The following is a 24,767-nucleotide window of genomic DNA, read 5'->3' on the forward strand; positions in this document are numbered from 1 at the left end:
TTTGAAACGGGCAAATTTGGGGGGTCCGTGCATTGAGTCCTTTAACAATTGACGACATAAATATCAAAACTTGCAGTTTCAGTGAAAAATTTCATGTCCGACCTCTCTGATCGACTCGATCTATTGTGTGCCGGAGAAAACCGAGAGATCGGTAAAGAGCGATCCAAGGGGCGTAACTTTCCCAACGGATCTGGACCGAATAGAAGATCATTCCTCGCTACCAGGAGCCATGGTGGGGCCGGAACAAAGTATCGAAAATTGATTGTTGGGGGCCGTTACCAATAATTTAATCAATGGACCACCTCTACGTGGATCCCAGTCGCCCAATGTTGCCGTTCCCCGATTAAGCTCCACAGTCTTCCGTTCGGTTCTCCGTAAAATCCGCAACGCCGCATCGGCCCATTCACTCGGGGACTCGGCGATCGAAGCTCGTAAAAACTTTGCCGCGGAACGTAGAACGCAAGACGCAGTGCTTTGCGATACATCGATTGATCTGTCGTTTAAACCTAGGAAAAAGGATCGATAAACAGGATGATCGCAACGAACGCCTTAATAATCGATCCTTTACTATAGCTTCAAATGGGGAAATATCGATAATCGATCATTCACGCCTCGCCACTGAACGTAAGACGCTCTCGAGGATCTCTTTGACAATTTTTTACGGTAATTTCGTGCACCGCTCGGCTATCGAACACCACGGTAGTCGCTTTAATGAACCCCCGCGCACACTCGGGTTTGAATGACTTTCCTACACCAGCAAAGCACGCATTTCGAATCATGAATAGTTTATTTTTATTTCGAGAAATCATAATCTTGGTGGATTCGTTACAGGCGTGGCTTAGCTTGCCGCCTCGAACCAGAAATCACCACATTTCTCGACTCGTTCAGTTCTAATGTGAGTCCTGAAAAGTATAGAGTCAAACGAGCCACGAGGCTCATGTAAAAATCGATTTCATTCCACGAATGAATTCGAAATTCGGTCCCTAACGCGTGGCATCGCGACGGAGGCCGCCTTCTTTCCAAACATCAAAAAGTCCAATAAAAACACTTCCTTTTTATTCTCTGTCCCGGCGAGAGCTTTTTATTTGCAAACGAGGCTCTGTTACGAATTTCTTTATTGAGTCCGTCCGATCGTTCTATGATCTTAATTACCGTTTGATTTGCATTCAGCGATCCACCACTTTGAAGTAGCCTCCGTGGAAAAATAACAACGGTCGTTCTCGGTTGATGGTCGCGCAGTAAAGTGCTTCGGGAATTAAGTGACTGAAGTTCGCGTTTCGAGACCGCACCCTGAACTCCGGTAGGTTTGAACCCTGAATTAATGAAGTATAAACGTCGATCCAAGTGTATCATTAACGGTGCTAGGAAGTATGAAAAGATAAAAGTAAATAAAAATATACGTCGATGAAAGTAATTAAAAACAGTAAGCGGCAATTTTAGTCCTCGCGAAGCCAACCTTCAATATGGGCTTGTGCACGAAGTTAAAACGTCAGTAAAAATAATTTTTGCTCGGACCTTTAAGATCGTCAAATTCCCCGCCCACGAATTCCAATGAGATAATAATGAAACTCTGAGGTATCTTGTCATCCACAAAGATTTTGTAATTTCAAAGAAAATCTCAATGTGCTTATCCAAACGGAGATTCGTCTTCAGAGACGGAACGATCATAAAATGTTTTCACATTGTAATGAACCGGGATGGGCAGAAGAAACGCTCGATACACCATAACTTTTTCAATTTCCAAGTTGACATGCTCCGATTTAGACTACTGTTCTAATCATTGTGGGGTGGGGTGTTGGGGGTCACGACCTCCTGACCCTCCAGGAAGGGTCAGAAAGAGGGACACCCTCCAAAATATCAACATTTTCAAAAGAAAATTCCTCATTTTTTAGTTTTGACACGCGTATCGAGATTTTCTCTTGCAGTAGAAAAACAAAGGGGGAAAAACGGGAAACAAGTTTGTTATTATTTTTCTCTTTTTCTCGGATCCCGGCCACCACCATGTAGAACTCAAGTTTTCATCTTTTTTTTTTTAATTTGTATTGTATTCCCGACTGAAAATGACTCAGTTGTGAGTCGGAACGTCTCGGTTTTTCTTAATTGTGTATTTTAGCCTTGTTTCCCTTGTTCCCCTTTGTTTTTTCCACTGTTATCATTGTCTCGGGCTGCTCCAAAAAATGTGTATCTATGGTTTTCTCTTGCCCAGCTCGGTACCATCAATATGCATATCCCGTACGAAGTTCAAGCGACTTTCTTCTTGATTCAAAAGAGGATCTATCCGACTGAAAATTCTAGAATATTTCTGCTTAAATGAATTCATTATGTACCAGTGTAAATTTGAAACACTGCAAGCGAGTCGCGTCTGTTTTAACTTTCACCGGCGTTGCATCCCAAAATATTGGACACTATGAAGGCTTTTCGTAACCTTCGCTCATGAAGGAAAGATAAGGTGTCAATATGCCGGACAGCTGCTCAAATTAAGCAATGAAGGGGGAAAAATGATAATACTTGAGCCACGGTTCAACACTCACTGGAGGCGCTCGACGGTTATGATTTGTTGGTCTCCGATGGTATCAATTTTTATGCGCATTTTATTCAAAAAAACGGAATCATGTTATATTACACCAGTAACATCCCGAGTCTCCGTGACCGACGCACAGTGGAGCGAGTCGAAAGGAGAATTCGGACAAAATGTGGGAACTTTCAAAGCTTATATTTTCGAAGATTAGAAACAAAAAAGTTTGCTCCATTGGTTTTCCGTGAAATGTCCTTTCAAGAGCACCCTTGGAAATTGAATTTGAGACGAGATAAACATAAAAATTGAAATGTTAGCCGAAAATTTTGTGTCCGACCTCTTCTATCAGTACGTTCCATTGTGCGACGGCGTGAAGTCGAACGGAAATTTTATGACTTACTCGGCTCGATTTTTATATTTTATTTTTTGTCGGGCCATAAAATGGGCGTGAGGAGCAGCCAAGTTAAGTTGCCACGGATCGGACCCTATAGATCTGTATCGGCGCAGCGACAGGTGAGGGCAGGTGAGCCGGCCTGACGCCTGCGCTGACGTCCTATGCAAAAACCACCTATCTCTCCGCAGTTTGCATTGCAGTTACGCGGTTCTTCCCTGAGCCAATGGCCGCGCGTCAACGCCACGTCAAAGTGTTGGAAATCCTTTCGTCGCATCGCACGTCGGAGCTGTACGAATCAGTGGCGAGGCGTGAATGATCGATTATCGATATTTCCCCATTTGAAGCTATGGTGAAGAATCGATTGATGGGGAACACACTGTATATCGATCCTTTTCTATAGGTTTAAATGTCGGATCAATCGATGTATCGCAAAGCACGCCACGCCACTGGTACGGATCTTGGCTCTGAAATACATCAAAGGGGAGGTGATGCTGAAGGCGCGGCGGGAAATTGTTGATAGATCAGGGACTCGCACCTCAATTTACGTGACCTATTCTTTTTATGTGTGTCGTACATCATGTTTATTTTATTTTTTGTTTGCGTCGAGGAAAATAACCACTCCTCGCCGAATCATCATGAAATTCAAGCGGTCTATGAGTTACGAGACAGTTTTTCCTTGGCGTTAAAAGTCCCTTTTTCTGAAAAATTATGGTACTTATTTAACTGCTACATGAGCACTCATGAGATGAATTTAGAGATGACGTTTATTTACTTTTTTTCTGGAGAAATATGAAATGTGCTAAGACAACGATCAATCCGTTCGGAAGACAATTTAGTTATGAAGTTACTCAACTTCTACATAAGCAAAGCAATCTTTTTTTTCTCTTGGAAATTTGAAGCAGTTGGTAGCTAAAATTTTCATTTCCTCAAAACCGTGCCTTGTATGATTTATTTTGAACTTTTTGGCGGGAACAGCTCAAAATTGCTCCTGTGATGATTCAATTTCTCAAAATTTTTGGAGGAGCACCCCTGTACCCCATCGATGTTAGAAAAAACCCCCGAAACCCCTCTTTGGCGCTGGGAGAGTCTTTCTTGTGCCTCCCCGCCCACGTAAAAAATTCCCAGTTCCGCCCATGAATTTTTTCAGTATCGACCTCCTGTGGTGTAGTGGTTGTAGTGCTGTCCCTATAACTAAGAGGTCTCGGGTTTGATTCCCGGCCAGGTGACCTGAGCTTGATGGTCTTAGACAATGGTCACCCGGGGTGGTAGTGACCGTGGGATTAACCAATGAGTGTTACTAAAATCTTGTAAAAAAAATAAATAAATAAATAAAAAAGGGGAAAAAAGTGTTGGGCTGTTTTTTGTAATAAAACACTAAAGCTGGCAGCACCGTAGAAATATGATTTACTCATTCAAGCCCGCGGCGAGCATGCGCCACATCATCCGAACACTCAAAACTGGGGTGAAATCGGACCGGGCGAACTGGTGTGTGGCCATTATTACACCCGAGCTCGCCGATCGCACACGACTCGGAGGGCCCCATCAAAGATTAGAGATCATAAGCAACGCATAAAAGCCTCACCAAAATTTTTAGGGCATTCCGGGGCTCTTACCTGTGGCTCTCACAAAATCATCGTGAAGATCTTCATTTTCAACACGGATTCTTATCAACATCATGTAAATTTCGAGCCGCTGATCAAGTCCTTTGTTTTATGCTCATGCTTTCCCTCGTATCTTTCTCAAGTTATTCATTCTGTGTGTTTACACTTCTGAGTCGAATTTGTATGGAAATAAACAGGTTTCAAGAATTAGTAGTCGGATCTTAGTAAAATACGGTCCATAGGTCAATTTGCCTCACACGCTGAGAAAAATACTGAAGACTCATGTAAAATGCCATAAAGCCACAGGATTTCGTTAACAGTCAAAATGTGACTTTCTGCATGCCATAAAGTCACAGGATTTCGTTAACTATCAAAATGTGACTTTCTGCCTAGGCATTTGATAAAATGCCTAATTTGACTAAAAATTACTCTCAAAAAAAAAAAAAAAGAAAAAAACGCCGGCCTTGGAAGCCGTAATTACGGGCTGAACAGACAAACCGTCCGCGTTCCGGGCTGGAAGGCCGAAAGTTCCGGGCGTAGTGCCCGGATCCATCGAAGCTACGGCTCCAGCACCCGGAACTTTCGGCCTCTGAGTCCGGAACGAACAGTATGTTTATATAGCCTGCACTGGAAAAAAAACACATTGGATCTAAAGTCCAGACTCTTGAAAGCACTGACAAGAAAAAGGACTCTTGATTCAATCAGATTTAAGCTTAAATCAAAATGAAATCTGCTCAAATTAAGAGGCTTGGTTCTCGATTTAAGTTTAAGTCTGATTGAATCAAGAGTATTTTTTCTTGTGGATGTTTTTAAGAGTCTGGACTCTAGATCCAAAGTGTTTTTTTCCAGTGTATGTTTATATAGCCCGTAACTTTTTTTTCAGTGTAGTTGAAATATTTTTCAGCGTGGTTGGAAGGAGAACAATGATAACATTTCGAAACGGGACAAAAAGCGAAATTGCTGCCGACACATAACGTCATTGCGTGGAGGAATCTCTCCCGGCGGCAACAGACGCGGAGGCGTTGGCGTCAATGTTGGCGTTCGCACCGTGCGCCTGACAGGAAGGGATCCCTCTGCTCCTGCTCCACCGTCTAGTTTCATCTTTTATATAATTCAGGGACCAATCTCATCAGCGGCTTCGTTGAAGGGAGAGACAAGACTTACAGCCCCACTCAGCTGCTACGGGACCGTCGGGTAATGTCCGCCCAGGTAGAAGCAGTCACCAGGGTCTTAACGTGTTGAGACGACATTGTTGACATTGTGGACATGTCTGGGACCCACGTTAAATTCATTGGCGGATCCAGACATTTCTGAGGGAACGGACTTTTCAATGGCCCCACCAGCGAGCAGGCTAATTATTGAAATTGATAGATAAAGCTATGGTCAAAGACTAGAAATTTTCTTGCTGCGCATAAAATTCCTCTTACTTCAACAATTACTTACAAATATTATGTCAGAACGCTTGCAAGTTGTTGCGTCACCGTTACCATAGAAATGCAGGTTTAATCATCTTTTCAGTAGAGTGGAGGCTTATGTGTTTTTTGGATTTTCCTTGTTTGACGCGCAAAATTCAGCAACGATCGGACCAATTTTGGATTTGTCTGAGCTATTCGAATAGATTTGACACACAGCTGGATGAAAATAACTCAAATTTGCGAAATTTCAGCCGTTGGGCGATGACTGTTGACTTCCACATTCAGGTGCTATATTCAGCGTGTGATTGCGGCATAAAGTTCCGAACCTCTTTTGGAAGTTCTGCCCCGGTTTGTCTTATCAATCACCACCACTAGTGGACACTGTTAGACATATGACTTCATCATGGGGTGATGGAGGACGGGAGCGGAGGAATGCACTGATTAGAGTCCGGTCCGGCTGGGGCTGATCCTGCCCCAGTCAGTCGTTGTTTTGCAATGCCCGAGTATGTCTTTCGCATAATAAATCACATTCAACTCAAGATTTGAGTGCTCTTTTTTTTTCTGCCCCGACAGGTTATGGGCCCTCTGCTTCTTGTGCGTGTGCTCAAGTGCAACATGGAATTTGTGGCACGGTCAGGTGCCTGACTTACGCGAATTTTTTTTGCGGGAATTTTTGTGGCGCGGTTAAGTGCCTTACGCGAATTTTTGCGGAATATTTTTGTGGCGCGGTTAAGTGCCTTACGCGAATTTTTGCGGGAAATCTTTTTGGCGCGGTCAAGTGCCTCACGCGAATTTTTGCGGGAAACCTTTTTGGCGCGGTAAAGTGCCTTACGCGAATTTTTGCGGAATATTTTTGTGGCGCGGTTAAGTGCCTTACGCGAATTTTTGCGGGAAATCTTTTTGGCGCGGTCAAGTGCCTCACGAGAATTTTGCGGAATATTTTTGTGACGCGGTCTAGTGCAATCAGATCCGTTGGTTTTCGATGACACCTTTTTTGAGGCGGTACCAACATCACGCACCAACGTTGCGATTCGTTAGTCACCGAATTGGAGGTTCCGAACTAAAATAAAATGGCAGCTCGGAGGTTCGGGCGCAAAAGTAGTACCGAATCACTAAATAAAACTCGCTTTTAGAGGGGATTCAGAATAGCTTTGGAAAAAAAACACATTGGATCTAGAGTCCAGACTCTTAAAAACATCGACAAAATAAAATACTCTTGATTCAATCAGATTTAAGCTTAAATCAAGAACCAAGCCTCTTAATTTGAGCGAATTTCCTTTTGATTTAAACTTAAATCTGATTGAATCAATAGTCTTTTTTCTTGTCAATGTTTTCAAGAGTCTGGACTCTAGATCCAATGTGTTTTTTTCCAGTGAGGCGTTTTTGGGAGGTGAGACAATAGGCTCCAGGAAAGCGAGATACACAAAGGATCGGGCCGAGATTTCTAACAGTGTGCACTCTTCCAAGCTTTTTGAGAAGGGAAAATTTTGTCATGCATTCACTCGTCCACGTGACAACGTGGAAAAGCGCGTCGAGACATCGGTTCTGTTGCGGTGAAAATGTATGACGCAGCTCCTCGTCTCTGACAGAAGTAAGACGGAAACGCGCCGGGAGCAGACTGCTATTCACCCACAACTCGTAACATCTTCATCAATTTAACATTCCGCCCGAATCCCGAATCCCGCATCCTGAATCCGAGTCAAATCTCCCATTCGCTAATTGACTTCCCCCTCCCGCCCTTCCGCCGCCGTTCCTGCATCTCCATCCCTTTTTCGCCACCCTCCCTCGTGCCTGGGAGTCAGCCTAATACGTCACTCTGAGGTTTTCTTTTTCAGATAACCTGAACTTGTAGTCAAATAGAGCAGCGTTTTGAGAAAGGAGATTAACTTTTAGGGAAATCTACCCGATGAAAGTGGCCCGCAGACTTTCACATTTGTACACTCTAAAATAACGTTTTTAGTGTCATAATTTTAATTTAAATTTTTTAAATGAGGAGATTTTAAAAATGGAGATTTTGCATGCAAATTTTTTATTGCTTTATCTGAAAGTGATTTAAGAGCGGATCTCACGGTATTTTTTATAATTTTTTTCTGATATGGGGAATAGTACAAAAATAGATTTAAAAGTCAGAAAATGCACCACCTAGTGACATCAGCTGGCGGCATTTCCCATTTAAACACACGTAGTAGCAGGTTAAATCATTTTGTTATATTTTCTTCAATAATTGCTCAATTCATGAGTCAAAGGTATATCCTCGTGTTCAATTCACTCAGTAGTTTCCACTTAAACATGAAATTCATCAAACAGACACCTGCAAATTCTCTATTGTGGAATCTTGTTTCTGCAGAGATGAGTTATTCCTTTCTCACAAGGGTAATTTAATATCTCAGTTCGAAAACTGCCTAACCCAGGTTTATTTACAACGTCAATTATCAGTAGTCAAGCGACTTTTATCATCTCCTCAAAAATTTAATTTTTCCGGGATGGGCCGTTCTCGAACTGACAGATTCAATCACAATTAGTCGGTGCATAGTGCTCGCTTGCACTCGCGAAACGCAAGCAGTCGTCGAAACGCCCTCATTGTCACCACGGTGTGTGCGTCGGAGGGCGCGTCGGTGTGAGTGCGCACAGAGTGTACATACATCCAATTGCATCAACACGCGTCCCGGATTACGCCGCGGAACTTGTCTCCGCTGTCAATGATATCGCCATTATCTGCCACACGTGATACCATCCCGGCTCCCCCTCCCCCCGGCAAATTACCCTCCACTCGCTCGGCTTAATATCCCGCTCCCGATATTCCCGTTGATAGTGTCGGTATTTTCTAGTCCTAGAGTGATTCAGCCCCCTCCGCGGGCCCCTCTCCCCCGCAGCCCCCTCCGCGGGATTTTCGTGCGGGATTAATCCCCGAAAATGAATTTTCACGCGCTCGCGGCTTCGCTCGGGCGATATTTTCGCGGGAACGTGCTGATTTGCATGTCCGCTCCGGTTGCTATGTTAATTGATTTTTTAAGCCGCCTCGTTTGCTGCCATCTTTCATTCGCGGCCTCCTTGCTTTCGCGCTCGCTGATCCGCTGTCAACGCTCGGCGAGCGGTTTCCACGCTCGCGCCGCACAGTGGAACTTCTTCTATCAGCTCGAAAGAAGAGGTCGCACATGAAATTTTTGGCGAAAATTTCAAATTTTCATGTTTATCTCGTCACAATTTTAATTTTAAGGAGTGCTTTCAATTGAAAATTTAACGAGAAAACCAATGAAGTTACTTTAAAAACATCAACATTTCATCAAACTGTGGGCCGATTATTAAAATGTATAGACAAAGCTATAGACAAAGAAGACATAGGGAGTATAGAGCGATCCTATTGGTTGAAATGGGTGGTTCTCATAGACTAGGGGGTAAATGATGGACTAACTATCGGGTCTCTCGTGAGTTACCGTTAGTTAGTCTATTACCTACGTTCTTTGTCCATTGTAACCACCCGCTTCCACCAATAGGAACCCTCCATACCCTTGTTATCTTCTTTGTCTATAGCTTTGTCCATCAATTTCAATAATCAGCCTGCAGATTGCGGTGGACGCACGGGTCGTAAGTAAGTTGAAGTTTTTTTCGCCAACGTGCGTTAAAAAGATAGGCTGCACTGCACTGAAGATTGGCCCAACAAGGCTGTCTGCAGTTGCCTTCCTGAATGGACGTAACTAGTGTTGCTCCGAACAGCATATCCCTTTGATCTCTTTGATGAGTTTTTCCCTCTGTAATGAGAATTTCAGCCAAATGCTGAATTTTTAACGCACGTTGGCGAAAAATACTCCAACTTATCAACATTTCATGTTTATGCAGTTATACGTTTCTAAAGTTTTTAAATTATGTCCGACCTCTCCCATTGAATCGATCCACTGTGCGCCGATCGACAAGGCATTGCTTCGATGTATTTTCAATCGCGAGCTGTTCCGGCTTTGATTATCTCACCCGTCGTGCGGGGCACAAAAAGTTAGCACTAGCGAGGGCTCCAATCATGGAAACGCCAAAAGCTCTCGCTTTTCATTTAGGTTCGCAACTTTTGAGGGATTTCCATGTGTGTTTGCTTCTTCTACTTCTGCTTCTCCTTCCCTCACCCTTCCTGTCCTTGTTTTCTTTCTCACCCTGCTTCTCCATGTTCTCTGTCTCCTCTTCCTCCTTTCCCCCTCCTTCCTTTTCCTCTTGTTCATTTCCTACAATTTGTCATCTTTCTTCTTGTCCCTTCTTTCTTCTGCTTCTCCCTTTTCTTTTTCAACTAATTCATATTCGTCCTCTTTTTCTAGTTTTCCTCCTCCCCTGCACCTCTCTCTTTCTCCTCTCCTTTTTTCTTCAACCATAATATGTTTACGTACCCGAAAATGCTTTAAATAGAAACTTGTAAATAAAAAATTTCAGCCCTGAAATTTAAGAAGTGGATTCTTAATTCTATCTAATTTGTTATCAGAAAAATATCTTTACACCGGCCGTAATTTTTGTGCCCTCTACATTGACCCGAGAGCGCCTAATTTTACTGTTTGCGTGAGAACAGATGAAGCAATATCCAGGGCCGGATTAAGGGGGTAGCCACATGGGCCACGGCCCATGTCAGCAAAATTAGGGGGCGACAAATTTTGCAATTTTTTTAAATGCAGGTACATAAAAATCGGATTCAGAAAAAAATTACAAACAAGAAAAGGTGACAAAATCTCTCATTTCCTGAGAGTTCATAAATTTCTAATTTTGTCGTATTTCGGTGATGCAAAAGACTGCGCACCTTTAATTAGTTGAGTTAAGAGAGAAACCAAACACATAATTTGGCCTGGAGCGGCGCAAAGAGAAATGATGTCGAGGACTTGAGATGAAAAGGAGAAGCCCTCGACGCGGCGGTCGGCATGTAACACATACTAGCGCCTACGAGACTGCATGAATACTTCACGCATTGCGTCAAACACAGTACGGTCAACAGCGGTCAGCGCGGCGTGAAACGCACAGTGCCTAAAAGACTACATGAATACATCACGCATTGCGCCAAACACAGTGTGGTCAGCGCGGCACGGCGGCGGAAGTTAAAATTATTAAACCACATTTATGTTTGTTCTTTATTAATTTTTTAGTTCATTTCTTACAAATGAAAGGCCTTGTCCCCACAGAGATAGGTTTACGGAACTGAACTTTCGCGCGAAGTTCCGTGAACTTTTGCTACTAGTGGTCACAGGGCACACGCAAAAAATGTGTCCAACATGAGTGAACGCGTCTTATGCATCCTTCTCCCTCCGGCACGTTCACTTGATGGTTTTTATTGATGTTTCAAAATGAATGAGAAGATGGCGGTAAAATACAGGCGGCCCATGGGCGGCAATAGGTAAATCCGGTCATGGCAATATCTTCGAATAAAGTTCCAATGAAAGTTCATATCTTTTCTAAAATTCTATTTAAAATTAAAAAGTATGAAGGATGCGATTCTCCATTAATGCTGGAAATGAGTGTGTATCCGTGAACAGGAATACTATGCTCGAAAATATTTCTGCAGATATGTTCCTGTAATCCTGAATGTTCTTAAAGGCTGTCGATACTTTGTTGCTGTTGGCCTGCCTTTGAGAATGTCATTTTTAGTGAATATGGTAGAATATAAGGCACGGAGTGTATCACCCTTAATTCCTGCAGTCTATTCTTGAAATGTATTTCAATCATCGACCCTCCAATGAACAACTGAAAAAATTGGGCCCTTGGATCTATTTTCTTTTACTTTGAACAGCTGAGTTCCTATATTCATACTGTCGATAGAAATTACAGACAATACACCAACTCGGTGCAGAATCTTGACACCAGGGGGTAACGAGCCGCAAATTCGCGCGTTTCACACCGCAAAAAAGGAAGGAAAAAAGGGGGACAAGCTTTGGGAAGACGTCTAAAAAATCAGATAATACCGCATTAAGGGAAGATGCGCTCTAATAATGGTTTTAAACGATTATTAAAATACCATTCATCACGTTTAATTTCGCATGCGACTACCCTTGAGCATCAATCGAACACGTCGTGGCCAACCAATCGGTCCGACCCTCTTTTATTCAAATTTCATCGTTTAATTCCGCGGGGTGGTTTAGAAGACTACACCGATCCATCCTCTCCGCAACAATGAATACTAAGCAGAAGGAACCGAACAAGGCCGGCATGAAAAAAAAAAAATATCATGTAGGAATACATATTTGAATAAACGAGAATAAAATCATTGTGTGTTTTAAGAGCGGGTCGGGCTTGTCCGATCGTGCTCACAAATCCTGCTACAACGCTCAAATCGACTAATTTCGCGCGAAATTTGGTAACACTGGATGCAGAAAACGGGGTGGGCTTTGCGCTCCTGTCATCTGCGGGCTGGTCGCTCCTGCGCCGATGATTCTCTGTTTGCTTTGGTTTTAGTTGGATTGACATCGTCCATTCATAATCTAATTCCGGCCGGATGCGCAAAGTGTTGGTTGACTTATGTCACCGATGCTACAAATATTTACTTAATGCTTCTGTAATTATTGTTGCATATGCGCAACCCTTTTTAGCCGCCCTGTCGTGCCGCGGGGGTGAAAGCTGTTGTTTTTGACATGTGCGGTTTTTGAATACAATGAATGCTCCGTCGAATCATCCACAAAAAATGTACCAGCCTCCCATTCTATTTTTAATTTGAGGATTTTCCTTGCAATTTCTCACTGGTACCGAATGTTTGATTTTTGAACATATTGCTGTTGATGTGAAAACTGATCATGCGCAGAGTCAGGGAAATTTGGTATGTTACAAGAGGAGAGAGCCTAAAGCTCAAAGTAAACATCACAATCGAAATATGGAAAATAAAAAGTAAAGAAAAAATCGGGTATTTTTAAAGCTAGAGAAGGAAGATCTTAAGGACATTGGTCGAAAAACAAATGGAAATGGGAAAAGGTCTGGAATTTTACCCCAGAGCATCTGTGCGTCACGAGAGGGGTGGGGGTTTAAAATAGAGGAAAAATGTAAAAAGTAAGGATGTGATAATTGGTGGGGGGTAGTAGTAGACTAGAACGATTTTGCAAGTTCTAAAGATATCACAAAAAAAAGTATAATTCGTATACTTTATCATCAAATATTTTGCGCCCAGTGCTTAAAACTTAAATATAATGTTCAAACTAAATTGTTTTTTAGATTGTTGAGAATTTTCAAATCTCGGGTGCGGCTTCTATTCTAAATAAAAACTGTAATAACAGGCACAAAAAGGTTAAAAACAAATGTAAATATTTTTGACGTTACCCTCTTGAATATTTGATAGCACTCACGATAGCATATACAAAAATACAAACATATATAAATATATAACATAGTTAGTTAGTTAGTTTTAGTTAACGACGATCAGCATCTAGGCTATTTACGTCGGGGACTAGGCAATTTTAAATTTTTAAATTTAATTTCTTGAAGAGTTTTAAAATTTCTGTTACTACCATTGGACTATCTGAACACAAAGGGTACACATATACTACATATATTACATATATAAATATTCTGAATACATTGTTTATTTACACTGTAAATATATGGTGCCCAAACTCTGATTTTCTCGTGTATCCACATAATAAAAACGAGAAAGTAAAAATTGGAAATAAGGTGAGTACCATCTGACAGTATGTGGATGCAGTTTTTTTTTTAGAGATCGGGAAAATTGAAACATAAAATTTATTCCCAGAGACATAGAATTAAACTGCGAGAGGTCGAAGACTGCTGTGGGTGGAGAGAAGAAACCGCGATGGCATCCTTAAATTGAAGCTGCGTCTAGCAGCTCAGGCAGACTGTCATCAGATGCTGAGATTGGGTTCCTCCGATATTTTCAGTCCCTTTTCGAGGAAAAAAAGAAAGCGAAAGAAAAAACCACCTTTTTTTATCGCGCTATTTTTATTTTCACTCCACGTTTTCCCCCCTTCCCCGGTGTTTTTCCCCATTTTTTTTTCTCTTTCGGAATTCCGACGAAGAGGAGCACCACGTAATCCAGGCGGGTGGCTTGGTTGCTACGCGACGGCTCGATTTCAACATGGCTCCCGACATGCACATCATTTGAATATTTTACATCCGAAACAATACGGTTTCAAGGGTCTGTCTTTTTATCATCGTCACACAATGGATCGAGTCCATGAGACAGGTCGGACATAAAATTTTTGACTAAAACTGTACATTTTAACGTTCATTTTGTCGCATTTTAAAGTTCAAGGAGTGCTTTTAAAAGAAAATTATACGAGAAAACCAATGAAACCACTCTCAGAACCTCTAATTTTTTTTATAAACGGAGTTATAAGCGTTTAAAGTTTCAAAATTTTGTCCGACCTTCCCTATTGCCTCGATCCACTGTGCGTCGGCGCGCTCTCGGCTCCCCTCCTTGGAAGCGCTAAGGTGAGTCCGCTTATCCAACGCCTCCCTGCCTCTCAACCCCTCGGAGAAGAAATATAAACTTGCAAATTGAGGTAGACGTGGCGAAGTGAGCTAAGTGCGAAGCAGGGGTGAATTTCGAGAGGCGGTACCGTGCCTGCGCCCGGATCTTTCGCCCAAACGAGGTTTTGATAGTCTAAAGATTCGCCAAGAAAGACGTTCATAAATCAACGTTCAACACGAATTTCCCTTATCATCTCGGGACGATGAAGAATGTGCGAGTATCGTTTTCCCTTACCATTTTCACAGACAATTTTTCACTTAGGCAACCTTCAATAAAGGATAAACGTGCACTAAAACAACAACGAACTGTGCATTTGTCAGAATTAAAGTTTTACGAAAGTAAAAATGGCCGGGTTTCAGGTTTTTTACATTTGACTGGCGGAAGACGGAAAAACGGCTACCAGAGGGACCGCACTGCAATGCGGATTCATTTGAGAATTTACTCAGGGGTGTTTATAGACTTCTTAAAAAATATTTAGTGCATCCTCTTTGTGACCTGATAGAAATTTCCCGATATTTTTGGCATATAACGTGCACATGTTAATGTACGAGGGAAAAAATTGCCGGGTGAAACTTGGAAACGTTGCAGTCGAATCAAGCTCTCCTGGCTTTGAATTTTTCAACTTGACTGGGAAGTACAAATCAGGAGGACCTATTTAGGAATACATTACTTGATCACAGTTTCAGCTTGAAATTTAAACTTTATTAGAGTGTACAGCTTCAGAAATTGAAACATTATTAGAGTGTACAACTTCTTTGCGCAGAAGGATACACCATGCTAAAAAGATAAAGGCACATAATGGCTGCGCGATTGATATAGTTTCTTGAAAATTGTGGAGTTCACTTTTGTCGCGAGATTACAAGCAAATGAGACGAAACAACAATTCACGCCTCAGCGTTATGCTTGTAGTATCTTGATATATTGCTATTGTCCTGTAGGCGTCATAAATGTTCCTTATTTTACGCATAACTTCTGCTAAATGTAAATTTAATTGAATTTCGATCTTCTTCTAGTGAATGACAACGGAGGACGAGTAATAGTAGTGGTATCTAGTGTCAACGTTACATGCAAAAGTACCGTCGCTCTGGTTTTTTCAAAGACAACGCCTGGATGCAACTATTCGGGCTCTACGGATGTCCGTGTTGCATACGCAAGCAATGAAGGCGCTCTGGCTTTCTTAATGGCCACGCCCGAATGTAACCATTCAAGCTAAACAAAAAGTTGTCATTTGAGGAGAAAAAAGTTGCTTTGGAAACTTACATGGTCATACCTGCAGTTTGGTTTGACGCTTTTTGATCTATTGTGTATTTAAATGATCGAGAAAAATTTATCCGGAAAATGGTACCAATATCTAAATCTTGGCGATTAAGCCCCCTTTTTTATAGACGGTTACCGTATACTCGTATCATTGAAGAATAATTCGGACTTCCTCAATTTTTTATAGCTCTCACGTGTAATCAGCGCTAATTATTGTGAACAGGTGAACTTAAAAAATTTGACTATCTACCTGTAACGCGCAGACACAAGAAACTTTCGCTTAAAAGTAATTCAAAGCTGAGCTGAGCTATGAACAGCTTATCTAAAAATTTACTGACTGCATTTTTTTAAGAAAAAAGAGTAAATTATAAATGGACGCACTTACATAAAAAGGACATATATCCATTTTGGCATGATCCCTGAGATTCATAAGAGTATCAAAATGGATATACCTACAGTTCCTTTTGATTTAAATGCGTCGAATTAATCTTAAGAAAGCTTATCCAGTGCTCCACTCTTTACTCTTACATTCTGTTACCTTGAAGTATACCATCAAGGGCACACATATAGGTCAGCCAATCCCGAAACGATGTCAAGGATTAAATTTGTTAAAACGAAGAAGAAGTGAAATAGATCTCGCAGGAGAAGGAAGCCAGAGAGAGAGAGATGCGCTCTAATTTGAGGTTGGGAAAAATTCGTTGCACATGACTGCATCGAGCATCAACTTCACAGCGCACGGACGGACAAACGGACGACTCCTTCCTTTTTCAATTAAGCCCCCTCCCCATTGCCCCTCCCTCCGCATCTTATCTCACCATCATTAACCATCATGATAATGAACATGTTCCATTCAACTGCTATTAAAAATCATTCGAACCGTTCTTCGCCATCCGCTCCCCCCCCCCCCTGCTCCAAGATTTATCCGGTTCTGCTCCCCCCGACACGACCCCCCTCCTCCCGCCTCGTTTTGGTCAGTGCCCCACATTTCCTCCTGAGATTCACCTCGTGATCCCAGTTTTTCGGGGCCCTTGGGACTTGGAATTTATCGCGCGTTTGCGCCTCGCGTTGGGACCTCGAAACGATCTGCTGGGCCCGAGGACGCGGAAAAATATCGTCCGTTTCCGTCTTGCATACTGCTGTTCTAAGGAAAAACGTCGTATAAACATTCGAGAGTTGCCAAATTTCCATCGATAAAATGTTCATTTTTGAAGAAAATTATGAATATTTTCCCTTGAAATTTTCAGGACTTTCCGGTGGAATTGAGAGCAAAATTATCCGAAAATGTTAAGGAAAATACTCATAAGTTTACCAGGAAATTCGTATTTTATCAAAGGAAATTTGGCAACGCCTGTGGGTTCATATGGCGTTTTTCCTTAGCATGGCAATATATTTCGTCGTTTCTCTGGGTGTCAAAGCGCACAGAAGCGCTTTAAGAGTGGCTTGTTAGTAGTAGTTAGTATGAATATTTTCCCATGATATTTGCGAATATTTTAGATTAAACTGCGACAGACTTAAATATAACTGATTAAAACCCTAAAAAATTGGAAGAAAAATACTCACAAGTTTCCCGAAAAATGCGTATTCAATCAAAGGAAATTTGACATCGTCCGGAGGTTTATGCGGCGTTTTTCCTAAGCACGGCATATGCCTATGCATTTTGTTTTGGGTGTTACTTTTAACCTCGCTACAGGGATGAGCGTTGTCGTCTGAGGTTAAAGTAGGTCAGCTAGGGAGGTAAATCTTTGTCAAATACTCATACATCAGAGGCAAGCGTTAAACTAACCTATTACGCCTTCCTTTAATTTGATGACAAGTTTATTCCCTTATACCACCCTCAACAGCCGTCCTTCCGTCCTCCAGATGTTAAAATACCTTTTTTTCTCATACTTCCAAGGGTGTATCTTCAATTTGAGTTTTTCATTGGCTAGAATCAAGTCTGACAACTGTTCACCTCTATGAAAAAACCCGAATAATTGATCTCGCTACGCGACAAAACTTACCTGAACAGCATTTATTATGCATAATGATTAATGCTATTCAGCTAAAGGCAATATAGAACTGTTTGAGAAATAAGCATCCTTTTTTCCATTGACATTTAAAATGTTACATAATTTTTAGGTAAGTGAATATTATTCGCACAGAGTGCGTCCGGATAGAGGCTTATGATTTATTACTCGAGAGAAGAATGCTCAATTCATTACAATGTTTAATTTGACACATTCGTCTGCGTGATTTTGGCCATATTCAAGCCGCGACGACCATAACTTTCCAGTTTCCATACATCATGTTGCGCAAAATTATTCGTATCTCAGCTTAAAGTCTGGCGTTCGTAGCTATGTAAATTTTTTCAAAATTCCTGAACCTTATTTCGAGGCTCTGATTTACTTTTTCTACTTTCCTTCCTTTCATTTTCTGACTTGGAAAGTGACCTGCGAAAATGGAAAGGGTGCGAAACACTTCAATTTGGTAACATAAGACTCGTCGATTTTGTACTGGCAAGGATTATCAAAAAATGAAGAAGAAGAGAAGTCCACAATTTTGACCGAAAGCTTCCAAAATATGCAAACAACATTTTAAAACCGCTTTTAAACGGCAATTTGCGCAAACTTCAAATAAGGAATCCAATACTTTTGAAATTATTTGGAAACCATATGCCTAGCTGAGCTAATACGACAGTATTACAAGACAATCCGAACATCCAGAATTCACATCCAAAAGGATCACTCTTTCAAAACCTTTTTGAAATTCTAATGGAATGAGAACTGAGAACGCCATAAGAAAAAATGCAGGTATTTTAGAGTTGGGTATGGTATGAGTTAAACAAGGTTATTAAATAAAACTACTTTGTGAGTTCATAAGAGGAATTTTGCAAACCCTGTCGACGACAGAAGAAAAATTCAAGTTACGTAGATCGGCCAGGTGACTGGCTCCTGACAACTGGAAGAAGCGTCCGCCTTCAAGTCGAACTAATTATATATGCTAGGGCTTCATAATTCAATTGAGTCATTTCATTTCTTACGATTTCCGGCAAATATAACGAACAGGAGAATAGGCTATATGCCACGAGTCGTTAGGTGCCTCGACAGCAGCTCTTCTGTATGTACTCATTCAACATAGATGATGCGGGATTGGTAGCACTGCCGTGCTAAAGAAAAACACCGTATGAGCCTTCAGGCGTTGCCAAATTTCCCCTGGCAAACCACTACTTTTCAGGACATTTTTTTAATATTTGCCCACCAATTCCTCAGATAATTTTGTTTGTAATTGGATCTGAAACGTCTGAAAGTTTCAAGGAAAAATATTGCATAATTTTCCTGAAAAATAAACATTTTATCGAAGGAAATTTGGCAACTCTCGAATGTTCATACGGTGTTCTTTCTTAGCACGGCAGCGCAGTTTGGTTACAGGAAAAGCAAATGGAAGCTCAAGCTTTTAATAATCAAAGATTATTTTATTTTAATTAAAATTAGGCACGCTCAATATTTTATGATGCTGCATATTTATTAATTCAAGCCTTTTTTATTAATGATAGAGTGATTCAACGTCCAACTTAATTTGAATCGTTCAATTCCAAAACGACCCAACCTTTGAGGACAGAATAATGCAGAGCAATGAAGAAGAAATGATTGGAGGTGATGGATTTTCATGATCCGAAAATGTTTAGAGTACATATTGTAAATCTACCATAAAAAACTATAGACAAAGATACCAAAATATTCACTTATCGTCTGTTTTGGATCTATGAGCGAATGAGAACTCCAGAGATGAATAGTTTTTGAGCCGAACTAAATCCACCAATTTTAACTTCCTATGTGATTCAATCTTTTTTGTTGAGGGGGAGGGGAGGGCAGACCCCAAAGAGTATCCATTTTTTTTTCCTTTTTGTCTGCAGAAACAAAATCTGAAAATTCCCGGAGCTGGGCGTTACTGAACTGTTTCTTAATTAACGCCCACCATATGATCACTTTTTTTTCGTCCTCCTCAAAATGTCTGCAAATTAGAGAATCGGAAAAGCAATTTCAGCATATTCCTTCGATCGAGTTTAACAGAAAAGAACCAAGTTTGCTTGTTTGTTTTTTTTTTTTTTTTTTTTTTGAAAAAATGTAGTTAGGCTATGTGAAATGGATGTATTTCTATCAAACGGAACTATGTGCATTGAGACGTGAGCCCTGTTATGCATATATTCTTCTGGTTCTCAGGGCTCATGTCCTAATGCACATAGTTCCCTTTGGCAGAAATGGTCCGAATGCAGTTAGGCTGATTCTGAATTTAAAAACAATAAAAAAAAAAAAAAAAAAAAAAAAAATGACGAACTGACCCAATGCTTTCCAAAATTTGGTTCCCTTTTGTTAAACTCAATCCTTTTTGTATTAGAAAAAGGAAAAGGAGAACTTCCAGGACATCGTCACTTTTGCCGCGGTGGGAGGACGTAATTGCATGCGTTATGAATTTAATGATAGCCTACTCCAAATAAAGAGCGGACAAATGACGATAATCAACGGAGTTTAAAAACATACAGCCACGCGGAGGGAGGGAAGCAGATCCAAGAATTTGAATAATACAAAATACTCGCCCTATACCCATTCAACATGCACGTAAACGAATGGGCGATTTCGAGTTGTGCGAACACGTAACACTATTAATTCAATTTAAACTCCTGCTAATTAGAACTTACGACACAGTCGCGACTGATTATTAAAGATCATGATTATTAGGTCTCATAAAATCTTATGAAGGGTTTCTTGACAGGCGACGCGCGGTGGATCGAGCCAATCAGAGAGGTCGGACATGAGATTTTTAACTTAACCTGCAAATTTTGACGTTTAATTCGTCAAAGTTCAAATTGTAAGGGGTGTTACTGAAAGAAAACTTTACGAGGAGACCAATGGAGCCATTTTTAAGACCGTATATGAACAGAGTTACAAGCTTTTAAAGTTTTCGAATTTTGTTCGACCTCTCTCATTGACTCGATCCACTGTGCGATGTCGGCTTTTGTGATTAGATTTGACCAGAACAACGCGTTGCGTATGAAGTTCAGTTGGGTACTTGAAATTGAAAGAATTTCATAGAATTTTGAACTCTGTAGTGGGTACGTCGCGGTGATCGACGAGTTACATTTTTAACACACTTAAGTATCTAGTATTTTTTCGATCAATTGATAAAATGAGAATTGGACTGCGTTAAGCAGAGGGGAATCAAAACACATCAGCTGTTACCAAATTTAAAGGGGCAACTCAATTTTTACGTGAAAACGGCTATACCGATTTTTGTGCGAATTTCAGTGACTTTTCTGCATGGTACGAAGCGAATTCCTTAAAATTTTCGAAGGAATCCACACAAACGTTCTCTTGTAAAAAAAAATTAAATTGTCCTGTTAAATTTGGCAGTAGCTTATGTGGCTTGATTTCTTTCTGCTAAACGCGGTTCAATTGAATCGTTCTTTCATGGGAAACTTTGGTGGTAATAGAGACACAAATACACTGCAGAGCTGCAAAGAGAATCACTCTAGTCTCCGTTTCGAGCACTTGAATTGAAAACTATGCTGCAGTGACTAAGGAAGAATGCCGTATGAACCTCCAGGCGTTGCAAAATTGTCTTTGAAAAAATAAGAATTTATTGGAAAAGTGTTGTGAGTTTTTCTCTCCAATTTTTTCGGACAATTTGTTCGCGATTTAATCTAAAACACCTGAAAATTTCAAGGAAATATATGCATAAATTTACTCAAAAATACATGTTTTATCCGGAGAAATTTGAAAACTCTCGAATGCTCATACGGGGTTCTTCCTTAGCACGACAGTGTGAGATCCAAACGCGATAAACCGTACCCCCTTTCTCCGCGGAAAGTCGCGTGAATACCCTAATAAAAGTGAGTCAGCCTGACGTCAGGGTACGTTTCATAAACTACCCTGAGTCAGACTGATTCAGGCTGATGTCAGACTGATGTCAGCCTGAATCAGTCAAACATAGCCCGACGTCAGGCTGATTCACCTTCACGAGGGATATCGTATCATGAACGATAGAAGAAGACACTCACCTGCCGGTTTTCGTGATGATCATTTCGGTTCCTAATTTATTAAACTTATCCCATAAGTCTACACCCTCCAGGTGACAGGTAACATGTTTAAGCTCCTCACAATTACATCGTTCTTGGAGCAAGGGGTTGGGCCCCGGGCCCGGTGAGTTGGAACTCTGGTCCTCCGTCCCCGACGTGGAAGAGCTGATTTCGGGCGGGGTCTCCCGATCTTTGGGCTTCAGGTGGGGACTCCGCCTTCTCCTTTGGTGTCCCGAATTTGAATTTTCTGAAATAAAAAAAAAATAAATATTCAGTGAAAGAAACAGTGACACGCCTGATGACAACAAATGCAATAAAGCGGAAACGCCTTCAATTTTGAACATGCAACACGCACATCCCTGGAACACGAATAGTTGCATCAAGGCGCTTCAGTCAACTCAGTCTAGTCTGCGTGAAGCGGAAACGCCTCCAAATTTTGAATATGCAACACGCACATCCCTGGAACACGAATAGTTGCATCAAGGCGCTTCAGTCAACTCAGTCTAGTCTGTGAAATGCGGAGACGCCTTCAATTTTGAACATGCAACACGCACATCAAGAATCAAGCATTAAAACACGATTCTCAGACTAACACATCTTCCAACTGATTATTGAAATTGTTAGACAAAGCGATAGACAAAGAAGACATAGGGAGTATGGAGCGATCCTATTGGTTGAAATGGGTGATTCCTACAGACTAAGGGAGTATCGCGCTGACTCTCTCGCGGGTTGCTGATGGTTAGTCTATCACCTACCTCGTTTGTCCATTGCAACCACCCGCTTCCACTAATAGGATCCCTCCTGATCTCTCTTGTCTTCTTTGTCTATAGCCTTGTCTATCAATTTCAATAATCGGCCTGCAGACCCATTATGACCTGATAGCGTCAGGTAAATTCTCGAGCGCCCTATTGAATCCTCCGACCTTGAAACGAGTCCTGGCAGCACGTGAAGTCTACCATGAGCCGCAACCCACTTGGCGAGGTGTGACGCGGGCAAGAAAGCGCACTCCTCGGGCGAACAATATGAGAGCAACGGAGCGGTCGCGGCGAGTCAAAAGTTGGAGGACGACTCCTGGACTCATGCTCAGATGCACAATTGACACGAGGAACATGCACCTTGAGCGGCGTTGATGAGTCCAACGGAAGCGCATCTGGGTGGTGCAGAGTTGCAAAATTCGCTTCCGCCTGTCCCGTCTCGAGAGTTGTGTGCTCTGCTCGGCTGCCCCGGCCGGTCGGTCACCGGTCGCTCCTTGTCTCGTTAGCAGTTAGCACACGTCACCCGTAACAGATTTCGCGCTTCATAGGTGTGGTCCCCCCAAACCGCACGCGACCACGCTCCGCTTCCAACCCGCGATGCCAGTCTCACTCGTAACCTGGATTAATTTGACCATTTCCTACAGCGGACCGATTATTGCAATTGATAGACAAAGCTATAGACAAAGATAACAAGAGGGGTATGGAGGGATCCTATTGGTGAGAGCGGGTGGTAGCAATGGACAAATGAGGTGGGTAATAGGCTAACTAACGGCATCCCACGAGAGGCCCTATAGGTACACGGAGAGAAAAACTTCGTGCGTTGGACCCGAAGTTGAGATCATATGAATCTATGAAGTTTTCGGATCAAGTATCTAAAAACTTGAGGTCCAGCTGCCGAAGTTCGGGTCAGACATCGAGGCACTTCGGTGTGTTCCGGAGTACTTCAGATGTGTGACCCGAACCCTTCGGTATGTATCGAAGTACTTCAGATGTCTGACCCGAACTTCGGCAGCTCGACCTCAAGTTTTTAGATACGTGATCCGAAAACTTCAGAGATCCATATGACCTCAACTTCGGGTCCCACGCACTAAGTTTTTTTCTCCGTGTAGTCCATCATTTTCTCCCTTAGTCTTTAGGAACCATCATTTTAACCAGTAGAATCGCTCCATATTCCCTATGTCTTTTTGTCTATTGCTTTTTCTATCAATTTCAGTAATCAGCCTGAAGACAAACCGATGACCAAAGTGCAAAACCACGTATGTCTATTGCGTGACCGATTGCTCCATCTTCAGAGTTTCGGCTCCTATTTTAGTTTAAAAATTATGCAGAATATTCCGCGGACAGAGAGGAAAAATCATGGCTATTTTCGAGAAGTTACGTTGATCAGTTTTCCGAAGAAAAAATGAAGGAAGACAGGAAGTCTGCAACGTCACAAACGGAGATACATGGTTTTGCACTTTGGCCATCGATATTAACCTGCGATAGAGATCCATGCACAGGTTGAAATCGAGGAAAACTTTGCTATCATTTACTCCATTCTCGCGAAAAGACAACAATGGAGAAAAGCGAGATCCATTCATTTCACCAGCCCCGATTTAAGTCCCTGTCCGATTGTGCAGCTAACGAGCTAAAGCAGCGATGCGCGATGGGTATGCGACTCAATTCAAAGTCTCAGACTGTTCAAACCTCTGCAGTCTTGTTGTTTCCTCTTGTCTACCTAGTTCTTCATTCACCTGAAGTTTTAGTCATGTCATGACTCAAATGAACAATATTATTGTCAAGACGTGGCCAAGTTTTACATCCACCTGCGACCATACTGTCGTGCTGACAGAGAGCACAGTATCTACTGGATTTTCTGTTTTGAGATGATCCATCAAATCAACATAATCGGAAATGGAGAGTCTCCTGGAACCTGTAGCGCCATCAAGTTATAATTAACACGAACAAAACACCCTCAACATTGACGGATCCAGCAATTTGGAAACATCGACTTTCCTCCATTTAAACCTATGGAAATGTATCGATTATTGACGTGCAAGCTGATAAGAACATTTACAAACGGATAAAGTTCCTTTTGGAGAATGGCGAATTACATTTCGACTGAGCGCTGAACTCGTTGAGCCCATGCTTCAAGGCCTGGAATTGGACGCCCTTAGTCAAGACTGACGAAATGAGAAATTCAGTGTTGCCAAATTGCTGGATCCGCCTGTGAACCTCAACTTTGAGAGTTTTTTGTTTTGTTTTGAGAGCTTTGACGTTGGTTTCAGAGAGAACCAGTGGCACCGTCGTGTTCTCGTGAAATTTTACACAGGAATCTCTGCTTAAATTGCAAACTCCTGACACATGG

At 41.8% G+C, this 24,767-nt stretch overlaps 1 protein-coding gene across 1 annotated transcript in view; it reads right to left on the reverse strand.

Moving 5' to 3' along the window:
- Positions 1-24,767, reverse strand: part of LOC109029692 (T-box protein H15) — an 86,949-nt gene that overhangs the window by 44,492 nt on the left and 17,690 nt on the right. The window contains exon 3 of the mRNA XM_019040274.2: positions 21,648-21,912. Coding sequence (XP_018895819.2) covers positions 21,648-21,912 — 265 coding nt within the window. The remainder of the gene's footprint in view (positions 1-21,647; positions 21,913-24,767) is intronic.

This window comes from Bemisia tabaci, chromosome 7 (assembly GCF_918797505.1).
Source record: "Bemisia tabaci chromosome 7, PGI_BMITA_v3".
NCBI lineage: Eukaryota > Metazoa > Arthropoda > Insecta > Hemiptera > Aleyrodidae > Bemisia > Bemisia tabaci.